Source organism: Rhopilema esculentum, chromosome 12 (genome assembly GCF_057945365.1).
Source record: "Rhopilema esculentum isolate cy_ngs chromosome 12, ASM5794536v1, whole genome shotgun sequence".
In the NCBI taxonomy this organism is placed as follows: Eukaryota; Metazoa; Cnidaria; class Scyphozoa; order Rhizostomeae; family Rhizostomatidae; genus Rhopilema; species Rhopilema esculentum.
This window is the reverse complement of record NC_142826.1, coordinates 680,001-693,991: the sequence shown is the minus strand read 5'-3', so window position 1 is coordinate 693,991 and position 13,991 is coordinate 680,001. Positions and strand designations below refer to the sequence as shown.

The 13,991-nt window shown below is 37.5% G+C and overlaps 1 protein-coding gene across 2 annotated transcripts in view; it reads left to right on the top strand.

Annotated features, from left to right (window-relative positions):
* Positions 1 to 109: 109 nt before the first annotated feature.
* The window catches only part of LOC135681165 (uncharacterized), a 21,589-nt gene continuing 7,707 nt past the window's right edge, over positions 110 to 13,991 (top strand). Inside the window, exons 1-6 of one of the 2 annotated variants that reach the window (XM_089111829.1) lie at positions 110 to 7,137; positions 7,659 to 7,955; positions 8,463 to 10,752; positions 12,145 to 12,474; positions 12,905 to 13,089; positions 13,530 to 13,698. In XM_089111829.1, coding sequence (XP_088967955.1) covers positions 10,635 to 10,752; positions 12,145 to 12,474; positions 12,905 to 13,089; positions 13,530 to 13,698 — 802 coding nt within the window. In that variant the 5' untranslated portion in view covers positions 110 to 7,137; positions 7,659 to 7,955; positions 8,463 to 10,634. Of the gene's footprint in view, positions 7,138 to 7,658; positions 7,956 to 8,462; positions 11,244 to 12,144; positions 12,475 to 12,904; positions 13,090 to 13,529; positions 13,699 to 13,991 lie in introns of both variants that reach the window. The other variant, XM_089111831.1, reaches the window with a different exon arrangement.

Below are 13,991 nucleotides of genomic sequence, written 5' to 3'. Positions count from 1 at the left end.
ACAAGTTGGGGAAAGGCGGACTGGAAATACTGTTTGGCGTGGAATATGATTTGACGTGTGAAGTTTTCGATAGAGTGTTTCTGGCTGTCCTTCGAAATAACAACACAAAAAGGGGAAACATCATAAAAAGAATTAGGGAGAATTAGGGAAAGTGAAGTCAAAATGGAAAGAGCGGGATAGATAAATAAAAGAGGCACAACATCTTGGACTTTTTCTAAATCGTACAAACATTATGTAACTTCTTATAAAGCGTGCAAAGATTGTGTAACTTCCAGTGAGTGGGCTAAAATAGTGGCTTCCAGTGAGAGTGGATTGTGAAACTATTTTGGCGAAAATGGTAATTTTTCGAGCTGTGTGAAACAGGTGACTACTCTCTTCACCAACTGTGCTTTCTGCAGCTCAGTCTGATTTTAGTCATATGTATTGTCAGATGTGAACTGTGAGTGGTTCACGGGCGGGGCTAAACAGTTCGATTAGTAGATTAGTTTTACGTCACTCTTTCATCCAAAAGTATACGCACCCACTAGTTCCCGTGTGAACGCAACGCCTAACCGTACTCTTTGGGAAACATAGAGGCTGCGTCTCGTCATATTGTGGTGTTACGGCTGTGATTTGGTTAAGATTAAGCAAGAAGTAAATTGTACTTCAAGGTGGCAATGTTTCAAACACTTTTCGTGCTCACTTGGCAGCGCATGCCATTATCAAGGTATTTTAGCTTTGTCAATGAGGGTTACCGTAAGTCCAATAAGCCCCCACCCTCAAATTAGCTTCCGCAGGCTGAGGTATTGCCTCGACAGCAATTGGTTTATTCCAATTTATCTGCCTTTAAGCATACTGACCAGCCTCGAATAGGGGAAGAGAAATTTCCCAGGTAATATTTTTGGCCACTCACCTCGAATAAGCCCCCAGCTCAAAATATTTTTTGCGAAATAGGCCCCCGGGACTTTTTCGAGGACTTAAGGTATCTATGACTTGAAATGTTTCTTATGTTTCGGTATAGTTTTATTTGATTCTTTTCAACAAATTGTCTTACTTTCCATTTTTACAATTTTCCAGGAGTTTCTTGAAACTTTGCTGTGTGCATTTTTAATTAACGCAATCTGTGCCCTGTAACTTTAAAGGAATCACTCCACACTGGGTGTTTTTTGCTGATGATCTATTGCGACATAGCCACACCAAACATGTGCTCTGCAGCTGCATTAAATTTCATCAAAGGAAGTCATTTTCGAAACAGTTTCTAACACGATTGTCTCGCAACAATCCTAAAAAGATATCTGTAAAAACGGCTGAAAATCCCAGAAAACGTATTTAGTGTCATAGCAAAGACCCACGCTTCTTTCGAATGTATTTTTGCCCGCTTCTTTGAATATGCACCTGCCCATTCCAGGCATGTTTGTTCTGACCTTCTTTCTTCATCTGTTTCTTTGACATTGTAACATTTATCATAAAAGCCGCCTTTTGAATCATCATGTTTTTCACGTGCAGCACAGTCAACAGTCTGTGTGGGCATCGTTTGATATACGTATATGTAACACCACAGATACTGGTCAACAATTTGCACTATGTTCAGCGCCAAGTGGCCCAATACTTTACCACCACACTGTACACCTTACGTTTTAGCGTGAGGTTTTCTAACATTGGCACGCCACGGGGCCTTTTTAACATACTAACTACGGGGGCAATTGCCCTACCATCCCTCGACTTTGCCCCCGCACTCAAGAGATTTTTGACCCCAGAAAATAGTCCCTTGTTTGTCGCCACCACGATGTAGAATTGTGAAGCACATCAGCAGGAGCCATAAGTTGTAGAAAACGATTGCAATACGATATCATAAGTGTTTACATGGCACTGATTTCATAAGTTTACATGGGAGACTTTTACACAGTCGAAAACTAAAAACTGAAGGAAATTAAGGGATCAAAACTAAATGAAGATGTAAAATGAAGATGAAGATAAATGAAGGTGGCACTTTTTAGTAAAGGACTCAAATCTTGAAAAAATAAGGCCCTTAAAATTACTGTTTAATTCCTGTATCACTGTGGTCATTCATTTCAGATTAGTAAAAGCAACGGAACAGAAAATGTAAGGGGTCAGACAGCAAAATTAGCTGTGAAACGTGTTTGTCTACATTTAGGTATAAATTTGTGCCACAAATTTAATTTTGTTTTTGATTTGCATGATTGATCCCAATTCCACTCAACTTCGAACAGTCTCGTTGCAAAGAGATTTTTAGCATTGTGATTTCTTGGCTACCTTCCCTCTTAGAGTGTCTGATTTAATTGAATAATCCAGGGATATCGGGGGATCAAGTAAAAGAGTTTTCAGATAACGTCTTCGATACTTTTGATGATTTCAGGCCAAACAAGACTTTTCAACGAGGATTTTATACATGTTTAGAAGAAGTACTGGACTTGTTCAAAGTTTGCTATCTGCCATTATCTTCGTATCACCTGGCATTATGACCATTGAAAAAAGTGTCAACAGAAAGCTGTTTCATTTCATGTGAAATACGAAATGAATTTCTTTGAAGTATGGGATCATAAAAGCTTCCTAGAAAATATCCCTTATCTCCCGTTTTTGCTTGTTCATCCCGTCCTTTTTCAAAAATTGCCCCTCTACTTAAAATTTCTTTAAAAAGGCAATGGCACGCCATTTTATCCTAAAATGCATGAAGGCCCATAGAATGTCTCCATTCCGTAGATTGCGCATGCTTTTAAATAGCTTTGAAAACTTCACTGATCAGAGCTTTTGCGAGTATAGCATCAGAACCTGTTGATTTATTAGGATTTAAAGATAATGTAGAACATTTCATTTCATTCGCATCATTGCATCATTCGTGGAAGGTAGAGGAGCCATCTAGACTAATTTGCTCTTTCATCATCTTTATACTAGGATGATTTTTCTATCCTAGTTATGCTAGCAAGTATTTTTATGAGTTCAAGGAGTCCATGATGTCTTTAATCATTTGTACATATTTTCTAGCCTAACTTTATTTAATATAATAAAGGACTATACTTACATTTGGTGATATTTACTTATAGGTTTTTGTTTTATTAATTATTTACTTATTTTACTGCCAGTGAAAAACCTATATTATACTTGAGATCTGTGCAATGAATACATTACATTACATTGTGCAATCTATGTACTATCTGATGATATTGTCCACAATAAGGATAATCTTTCTTATATTATCAAGGTCTTGTTCAATGTTTATTGTTGTAAAGTAGGCAGAGAAGCAAAAAGGCATTTGTTCGCATTTTTAAATTATTTATAAAATCATAAAAAAACGAACAACAATTTATTTAGCCATAAAAAGCTACCCCTAGCCTCTATATCAATCACAGTGTCCAGCCTCGAATTCTGTGCAACACGCTGTTTCTATAACCTGCATAACTCGTGACTACAGATCCTGACAGATGCCAACATTTATCATTTTGATATGTCTTATATCATTTGCCAAATGACATATTCTACATTTGACAGTTCCATAGTATATAGTATCTTCCAGTGCTTGTGTGTGGCAAACTCGAAGGTAACAACTTATTTGAAGACTGGGTATTGATTGACAACCAATAACCCCGGTTGAACTTTTGCTCTCTAGCTGTCATGTTTTGAGTATGATCGTATTCGTCATAAAAATACGCCAGCTGCTTGCATATTGGAAACAAGTTTTCTCTGAATGTGTATGTCTACTTCGAACAATATTGAGCTTGAGAGCCTCACAGCATTGGTAGGTGAACTCCCTCTCAAAATGAAATGTAAGCATACAAGAGAGGGCCTGTTACCTGTGAAACGTTTGACTACTTTCTTTAACGTGCCGAGACGATCCAGTTGCAAGGGAGCATCCCTGACGACAAGGTTATTTAGAAATGATTCGCAGCTTTTTAATTATTTCGTAGCTGATATTCATGTTTCGATCTGCTGTAGGCATCTTTAGTATAGACTAGATTATTGTATGTAGATATTCTTTACACGTTTTGACTAGGCAAAATAATATGAAATTAATGAAAAATGGAACTGTAGTTGGCAAGTCATAAAAAGGTTCCTTGATGAGGACCAAGACGAAAATCAAGGTATTAATTCCAACATTGTCGCCCGATTCAGATGGTTTATCCAAATTTGAGTCTGTTTTAAAACAGGCTTAATCCTTGTTCTCGTTTATTTTCTTGGAAAAAAGCTAACAATACTTCTAGATAGAGCTCAAGCGCCAAGTGTCTTCGTTTTGCGCTGTATCTTATTTCTGGACAGTGGAAAGGTGCTTTCAAAACTTTTCCACTATCCGGGTTTCTTTTATCAGAAAAAATCCTTGCCACAAAATTTGACCTTGCCACCAACTCACTCGCAATTGGTGCTAATAAAAAACACTTTCGCAATCCTGCAAGTCTGACTGCAGTTACTGGAAGAGGCTGCAAAGTGGCAAGCACAGAAAAGCAAACAGGGGAGTCAGCTTCCAATCTATGTTCAACCTTCATATCATTGATTTTCCAGATCCCAGAGAAATTACAATTTTGCGTCGTGAATACAAGGTCTATTAGAACCACATGTGACAGTTTTATTTGATTACATAATATCAAAAGAGGCTGACATGTGCGTGGTCACAGAAACATGGTCAAAACAGTATGACAATGCTGTTAGAGCAGCTTGTCAGTCAGAGGGCTACACTTTTTTAGACAAACCAAGATTTTCAGATCTAATGGGTAGGGACACTGCACTCCTGTCCGTAAATTAATTGAATGCAAGAATAAGATGCAGGAGAAACCAATTTAGAGAGTTTACGATTCAGGAGAGAATATGAGTATGTCTCCAGCTCCTCCAACAGACCAGACATTGCCAACATCCCACTGTCGTGTCGCCTTCCTTCAACTGGTCCAAACAAATTAGCAATTATACCATTGGGTGCAACAACTGACTGAAACTTTATCGCATGTACTCTCTTATGCCCATTGTAAAGTACTCGTTGGTTTTGCTTTGGCCTACAAATAGATCGCACAGTACCATCGATGAAACCCCAGCAGTTATCGAGAGCAGCGCCTTTCTTGTAAATTGCATCTGCATATCTTTGTAAATTTTCTCTTGAAAGAAAAGGCTGGTTTAGACTTCTCAAGAGCTGTCCGTGTGTGTCAACCATAAAGTCAATCACTTTATTTGTTATCATGCAGAGCTTCTGTGAACCGGCCTACCAAACCTCGGTACTAAGTCTGCATATCGACAAGGATATGCCATATGTTTGAGACAGGTGCACAGAGCCTCGATGGAATCGACAACAACGCCATTCGCACATCTAAAATCCGCGGGGGGACGAAGCGCAACGGCAAGGTTATAAATTTCCTACGGGCGGGGAGGCAAAACTAGTGCACAGACCTCTTTGAGTAGTCGGAGTGACCTACGTAGTGGATCGTAAACCAATATTCAGAGTGGTTGGTTACCGAGGGAAGCTCCAATCTTAGATTATCAATAATATACCGGCCACCATACTCTGCGTGTCAACCACCCAGTCTTTTTTAGTGTTTTTCAGTGGGATATTTTAAGTACTTGCAGCCAGCAACTGATCTTGTGTGCAGAGCCACTCCTAATGATTTTAAACTAGACGCGTCGAAGAGAACTGGGTCGAGAATTGGGGCAAAAAACCATGCGTGTTGTGTTGTGTTGTGATTTCTTGGGTTTTTGTTTTGCGAAAGAGCAGAGTTTACTTCGTTGGCCTGAATTCAAACAAATCGTGGGCATTTTATCAAGAAATAATATTTTTAAAAGCTACTGAAATGGATCAGCGTTAACAATCAAAGTCTTTAAATTATTTTGTCACTTTTGACATCGCTTTGAGAAAAAGGGAAGGCTTAGGTATTAAGGCCTAAAAACTGCAAAGCATACAGAATGCAGCAGCAAGGAAAATAACCGATATAAAGAGTTATGATCACATCACACCCGTATTAAAGGAGCTGCACTGGCCTCCTTTACAACAAAGGATTGAATTTAAGACATTGCTGCTAACATACAAGGTACCGAATAACATGGCCCCGTCTTACATTGCAAAAATGTTTGTATAAGGTTTTGATGGGTCACAAAATTTTGCCTGAAAATAGTGGAAAGCCTCCATTCCCTGCAAAACATATACGTTATGACCACTCCAATTGAACAATTTTCACAATGTTTTCGATATTTTGTTAACTTCCTTTAGAGGTTTTCTATCCGATTTTGGATATCCTTTTTGATTCAGGCGTAGCTTAGAAGTCCTCTGCGAAGGAAAACTCAGATATCGTTTTACAAGTAGGCTTAAAATTTTTGTTTGCAAACGATTGAAAACTGCCGTGAGTTTTCATTGTTCCTATTTGATCAAGATGAAAACGAAAGTTTGACTTGGCCTTCACAGATCAAGCAACCAGATCAAGCAACCTTTGTTAGCTTTCCAGCGGTGTACAGTGGCCTATGCGTCTGATTATTTTCACTCATTGTTGTTTTTATCAAGTTTTATTTACGCAGACAATTTATTCGTTTATTTTTTTTTTGAATTCATTACCCGGAAGATTTAGATTTACTGGATCAAAATAGATGCTTTAGAAGCTATTAATGAAAAAATTTCAGAGCTTAATAATTAGGTTCACGACGCTCTCCAGCTTTATTTGTTTGCGATTTGCGCACGCTCAACGACTGCGCTCGTTCATTTATAAATAAACCACGACGATATTCAAGCCGGCGGTGCCTACTACGTTCCTTATTACTTGCTTTGTATGGCAGAGTACCGTGCTTCATGAGCAATCTGAAGAAGATTGATGTTTCTCCGATGCATAATTGCACCTGTTATGATTTGAAGTTCTAAATGCGTGTTATAGAGTCCTGGGTCGTTTAGCCTTATTCCATCTGTCGATTGGACGCGGCGATTACAAGAATTTCGTTCACTGATTTGCATCAATTCAGTTCGCTTTTAGCGCTGCTACTAACCATAGGAAGCCTGCTGTACGGCGACGAACATCTTCGTCTCCTATTTTTCTATGTTCAAGTTGTTCCGAGTGATTTCAAATGCTTGGCTGAGCGAGTTGTGAGGTGCCTTTATCGAGCCAGCTGCGACGATGAATCTGAGTATGAAAAGCATTTTCCCAGCTTTACTTTTTGTTCTGCTGCATTGTCGGATAGAAGCAGGTAATGTTTGGTACGATGTCAGTAATGAATATTTTTGTGTTCCTTTTGTAGCAAACATTTTGATTTTTAGTTTCAACAGTGTCCTTTTTAAGGCAACAATTCTTTTTTGGTTTTCATGGTTTAGTTGCCTTCTTTGTTTGTAGATTTGATTTCTTGAGTTTAATCCTCATTTAACAGCAACGTTTCTACTTGTCCCTTGCTTTGAAAGCAGCAAATCTCCGTACTGAATGTCATTTCAATTGAAAGCATTTGTTTACAAACTCATTCTTCGTCCTTATTATTTTATAAGAAAAGTTGTGCCAGTCGCATTTTTTATACGTAATCAATTTCATCTTGCTTGAGATTTTTCATGAAAACCAGTTTATTGAGCAAACCAAAATACAAAGTCAAAACGGGTTTGTCCTGTTTCAATTTATATTTCATTTAGTTTTTCGTTCGAATTTTATTACGGGGAACGGGATTTTCTGTTTAGCGTCACTGTGACGAATCGATGCATTTCTGTTGCCTTTCTGATCTTTTAGGAAGGTACTTCTTGAAAGACAGACTGGTACGGTACAGCGCAGTTCCCGAGGGATCAAAAGTAACTTTAGTTGGCCTGCTCCATGAGCCACATTATGAAGTTTGTTCTAAGGTGTGGTTAAAAGCGGAGCAACCAATTCTCATACAGAGTTCGTCAAAATACACTTTTCTAAATAGCGACACAACACTGGTGATTCACGACTTTTCAGCTGCAGATGTTGGGCCATATTTATTCATCTATTCAAGAAACAACAAAAGCGATCGTGTTGTTTTCGAATTGGAATTGATAACCATGCAAGGTAAACATCATTGCTACATTTGTTGTTCCTGCTGTATCAGGTAACTAAAAGTACCTCCTAAAAGTACCTCTTATTATCACAGCTGAGTCGTTCATTGTGAAATATTTGTTGTGACCATTTGTTTGGGAGGGCCTTTGTCACCACAAAACTCATGGTAAAACTGTAGGTTTTTTGGCATAGTTTGACCCTCAAACATAGAAATGTATACCTGTGCAAAGTGTCTTGTAAATATGTTTTAAGAACTGTCGTATGCTTTATAGCTTTATAGGCTATTTTATGTACTTTATCAGCTATCTTGACCAGAGGCAAAGGTGTTTTTAATAAAGTTTGAATCCTGTTCTAGACCCAGTTTCCAGTCCTCCCATATCAAGATTGATCAATGGTTCCCATTACTTGCTTTTTATCCCACGGCTTTCGATGTTTACTGTTCTTAGAGCTGTTTTTAGTTTCTACTTTTTCTAGTTTCTTGCTAAGATGACTTATTTACCCTAAATTGGCTCATTTTAGGACAGCATTGGTACCAAAAAGACTCGAAGCACGTTGGTACCGTGATCGGAATGTTATTTCTCTTTCTGATCATCCTGGCCCTCGTCTACTACTGTTGTAGCAAGGACGTTGATACGGTTTTTCCTTCACTGCAATTTAGAAAACTGGCATTACAAAGTCACCCTTATAACATTCACAACGACAATATCTACAGCGGTGGCATTAACTTTTCACCTGGTGTTCATGTGGCAAACAATAATGGTAGAAGAAAGACTTCAAAGGAAGTAAGGAGCGAATCATTGAACATGTTGGGAATTGCATCTAGACGAAAGTTGACGAAAAAGTACAAGAAAGATAAAAGAAACAAGGATTTAGCAAGGAGAGTCTCACTGTCAACAGTGATATCTCCACCATCTCCTACGTTTCTATAGGGAACCAAATTTTAGATTTCGTAGCTCATTTCTTGTTTGGGGCAGGTTCCTCTAACTTATGATAAGAAAACTGGGTCAAGATTTACTTGTTCTTTTTTACCCTCAGAGGATAATTGAGAAAATCAAAGGATAGGATACCATTTGATTAATATGGTAGTAATATAAAGTAGTAATATGGATAAACATATTACTACTTTAAACGTGGTTTTACCAAAAAGAGATAAATTATCTTTCATATTCCACTGCTTTGACAAGACTCATCTTGTAAATACACTGTTTCAGCCACGTTTCTCCTTCGCAGAGGACATCCTCAGTTGATAAAGAACTCGAAAACCGGTAATCAAAGTTTCCCGCCCTAAAGTAGTTCTCCTCTTCATTTCCGTCTGAGTGTAAATCAATCTATTTGACAGATTGGTGTGGGTATTTGTCCAAGTTTTTTTTTCAATTGTCCCTAAGAGTACTATGATAAATCCTCCCTTTCCTTAACTTGCATCTAAGTTTAAAAAGGATCATATCCTCACAACGTGCATTCGTAACGGGGTGCTTGACGATAAATCTAGAAATTATGAAATATGTTCAAAATATAAATATTATTTTGTTAGAAGATACTAGACTTTTTTATCTGCTTCTTTTGGCTGCTTACGTCACAGCTTTGAGCCCAACTGCCACGCTATCTGCAATTCAAGAAAAGGGGGTTTTCAACCCAACATCAATTGGTGCGCTTTATTTTTCTGCAGATTTTCCAAGCAGGTGTGTAGATTAAAAAGACAAACCAATTGACCAGAATCTATAAATAGTTGAAGAAGCAAGCTGCTTTTTCATTTCGGTTTTTTGTATCGGTCCAGCAAGGAAAAAATCAACGTTTGTGGTTTAACTTTATGAGGAGTTAACTACACAAACAAGAAGTTTGAAATAATATAACTAAAGTTACATATTGACTTGCTACAAGTGTTTGTTCTGGGTTCTTTCAAAGGCTAGCGCTGCCTTTCCGAACCTCTACTGCGAAGGAGCAGAAATGATAGGGCCTCCAGTGATTCCCTTCAGCAACTCATAACAAAGACTTGTAGGAAGTCAAAGATTCGGATCATTAGCAAGAATCATCAAAGAAATCGGTTTTCCATATACATTACGTCATCATTTATATAAGTTTACTAGCTTCATTACGTCATCATAGATATTGGTTTACCAAAAAAATATTTTTTGATTACGTCACGCTTGGGTTCTCTGTTGCATTTTGTCACCGTAGACGATTTCAATCTGATTGTTTTATCCCTTGCATTTTACTAATCTATCATGCAAATAACACTCTTCTTGTACCTTTTTATTAAGGCAATTGATATAGAGTGGCTTTCGTAATGCAATACTTTTCACAGAGTGTACTTTCAACTTTTATGTTTATCTTTCATTGCATCTGAGCAATAATTTTATACTAGCCTATCACGTCTCTTTCAATTTCCCCATGGATGTTATGTTTAATTGCTTGTGAGAGTTTAGTTCACTTCGTTTGAAGCTTTTAATTCATTTCTATGCATCATACAGAATATTTAAATTTTCACAGAACTTCTTCGCAGATTGAAATAGATAAAGGATTTATTTTTCTTGTTATTCAAGCTGTTTTGCTCGTCGCAACGCCTTAATAAGCCTGTAATTGATCAGGGATGGCTTTCACATTTCATGGCTGAAATCTACACTATAGTTTAATGTAATCAAAGCAGTTAAGTCACACGACTATTTTGCATAAGTGGCTGAGCTGAGTGCAGAAATGCGGATGAACACGATGCGACCTGGGTTCTTTTTTGCTGTCCTTTTTGCTCTTTTTTGGTTGATTGAGGAAACCAATAGCAAGCGTGACAAAACAATGCTATTCATCGGAAAGACAGGTTTGATCAAACTTGATAGTGTGTGTCGAAAACATTTGATTTGGCTTTCTAAACTCTAGCTAATTCTGTTATATGTGACATTGCATTGAATAGCTAAACGCAGCATACATCTACGGCATTTATCTAAATGGACCCACTCGTCACAAGCCACCATGAATCTTCTGGATAAGGTTGATTTTGCAACTAAAGCCTGCCGAATAAATTTCTGAGTAGTTTAAGTTAATTGATCCATTTTGTCAATAATTTATACTATTGCGAAAGAAAGTGAAAGCTAATCTCTTCCAAATGTCTTTGGAACGCCCTCTCATTCCGAAAGACAATGTCGGCAGTAGAGTTGAAATACCCGAAAAGAATCGATTAGGCCACACCGAACCTCTTCAAGACTACACAAAACAACATTGTTCGGAGGGGGTATGGGGTTAAAATATAAAATGTTAAAATTGATGTAATGTACCAAGACTTGCGGTGATGGCAAGGATCATAAGTACAAAGTAAGATCATTGACTTATGTGAAGATGAAAATAGAATTATATGAATTTCAAGCTAGTTGGTAAAGCTCGATTTGATTTGTTTTTCAACGATGAGGCAGATCGTTCATCATAGTTCTTGCAATGCTGATACAGTTGAGGATTCTTTTATCTAAAATTCATAATTAGGAAATTAGATTTGTGAACATTTCATCATTAACTTTAATTTCAAGGTCTCGTAGTTTCTAATACTTTAAAGTAAACAAGTATCATCTGAAGCAAAGATGAGGCATAGTGAACAAAATTTGCATATATCTAACAGAAACAGAACAGGGCCTAGTATAGTGCGTTGTCACACACCACAATAAAGTGAATAATGCCCATTGACGCTGGGTAATGATTCGTGCGATATGAATGGTTAAAACCATTTTATTTTTCTGAAGCCATGATACACTAGTTTATCAAATAACACTAGAAAAATTCAGCAGGAGAATTCGTTTGTTTTCATTTCGTTCTCTTATTCTGAAAAGATCTGTTTAGTCCTCTTCTTAATTTCGATTTCATGGTGATGCTTATAATATTCTTTGTCTAGAAAGTATAGTAGTTGGTCATTCGTTACTTTTACCAGAAATGTACTAATTATCAACAAACAGTGATTTGGATATCATTATGATCGTATAATTTAGAATTATATTTATTTATGCAAAGAGCTACTTTTTGCATTCTTCCTTACAAGATGGCTTTAAGGATCAAATTACCTTAAACGTTTCATGTTGCTTCATTTTCCATTGTTATTTATTTTTTCTTTTTTCTTTGTTTTGTTTTTAAACTGCACAACTGGTAGAAAAGCAGCACAAAACATAATCGGTATATCTTAAGCTTTTTTATCAAAACTTTCGAAACAAAGCAATATCCCTTTACATAGTGTCCACCAGCTCGCTGCCATTGATTTTTTCCTGTGATGTCGACAATACGTACAACTATATCCAAGTTGGAGGCATCACAGTTGATGGAAACCCGATTGACCCTGCAGAGCAGGTTGCTGCCCAAGAGGAATGCATGAAACAAATTACCAATCAAGCCGGAAAGGTTGTGGGGAAAGCGAGAACAACTTGTGAAATCTGGTTTAGGCCGGATTTTCAGTTGAATTCAACCAGTTCTTTGTTTGCAATTTATCAATGTTATGCTTCGAAACCTGCTGCTGCAAATATCACGTGGGCGAGGCCAAAGCAGCCAAAAGATGAGCTGAGAACAAGTATGTAATCACAATTTATGACGTTTACGGGTGGGGAACGAATTCTCATTTTTCGTAGCCGAACAGGTACATCAAAAGAGATACTATAGTTGACATGAACTGTAAATATTATTAGAAGAAAACATCGAACTTTTAGAGACAAGACTCAACTGTTGACATGCCGATTTGTTGAACAATAAGAATGCGTTTGAAGTAAAAGTTCTTTTTCTGCTCTGTCAATTCATTTAACTTGGATGATACTAATGTAAAGCTATAAAAGACGGGCGTTAAGTGTAATTTTTCTTTGAAAAGAAATACAAGATTATGCTGTTTGCAAATAAAATTAGAAATAAAAATGTTGATAATCATTTAGGTTGGCTTGTTTTGAAGAGCTTCAATGCGTGTTTTTGTGAATTTCATTGAAATCTCAGCTGTCAAATTCAAATTTCAGGTTCCCAGGTCATGAGCAAGAACTCTGTTTTGATGTGCACAGGTGGGAACTCTCTGATCGACATTCGCACCGTAACAATAAACAATGAAGCTGTGAACACAACCGAATTTCCAGAACTTGATATCCATAAACTGTCCACGAAGTGCTACAAAGAGACAATCGGAAATTCAATAGCTAATTCTAAGGTCAGCACACATAAATAAATTAGAAGCAAAGTTTTAAATTAAAATATTTCAGACACAGTGTTTACAAGTTAAAATATCATGTGCGATTTAGATCCGTTATAAACTACATCCATTAAAACCATTACATTTAGGTTACAAACATTTTTGCGATACAAATATGACAATTTCCTATAGCCTTCAAGTTGACCTGAATCAAAATAGATCTGCTCTAGTTAGCGGGCTTGAGATCAAAGTGGAGAAAAGGGGCTCAGTATCCGGGCTTTAAAGAAAGGTTATAGTCTTGCGTAGCACCAGTGCCAACTTTTAATAATTACAAGTCTTGCAAAGGTTAGGAACTTTCGACTTTGTCCAAAAAAGAGGTGACTTCTTTTTGATATTGTGGTCTGAATTTTGGTGTTTAGCAGGTAATGTTAGTCTCTCTTCATTTTACACCATTCCAGGCAGCAGCTAAATGCACAATCGAAAAAGATTCTGCTCACGATGCTGTTCTGACCATTCACTATACTTGCAAACTGCCGCCTGTTGTCACCGAGGTCGAGAACGTTTTCGTGAAAGTTCCAGAGAATGAAACGCAACCAACCCCAACGCCACCCAGAAATATTTCAAAAGGTACTGTAGCTGTGTCATTAAATGGTGTTTTTTGTGATTAAGGATAGTCTTAGTAATGCAGCAACAGCAACATATCACGACTCTCATCTGCTCAAAGAAGAGTGGATAGAGGCTACTGGTGTTTAGAGCAAGTGCCAGGAGAATTTAAAAGATTCTCTATCACTCTAGTAGACCAGACGGAAATGGCGGGCAGTGCCACTTTGAGGCGGGGAAATTTTGATTCCCAGTTTCGAGCGACAAAAACGACAAAAGTCCCTTTTTATAGTTTGAGTACCGCGACAGTCCCTTCTTAA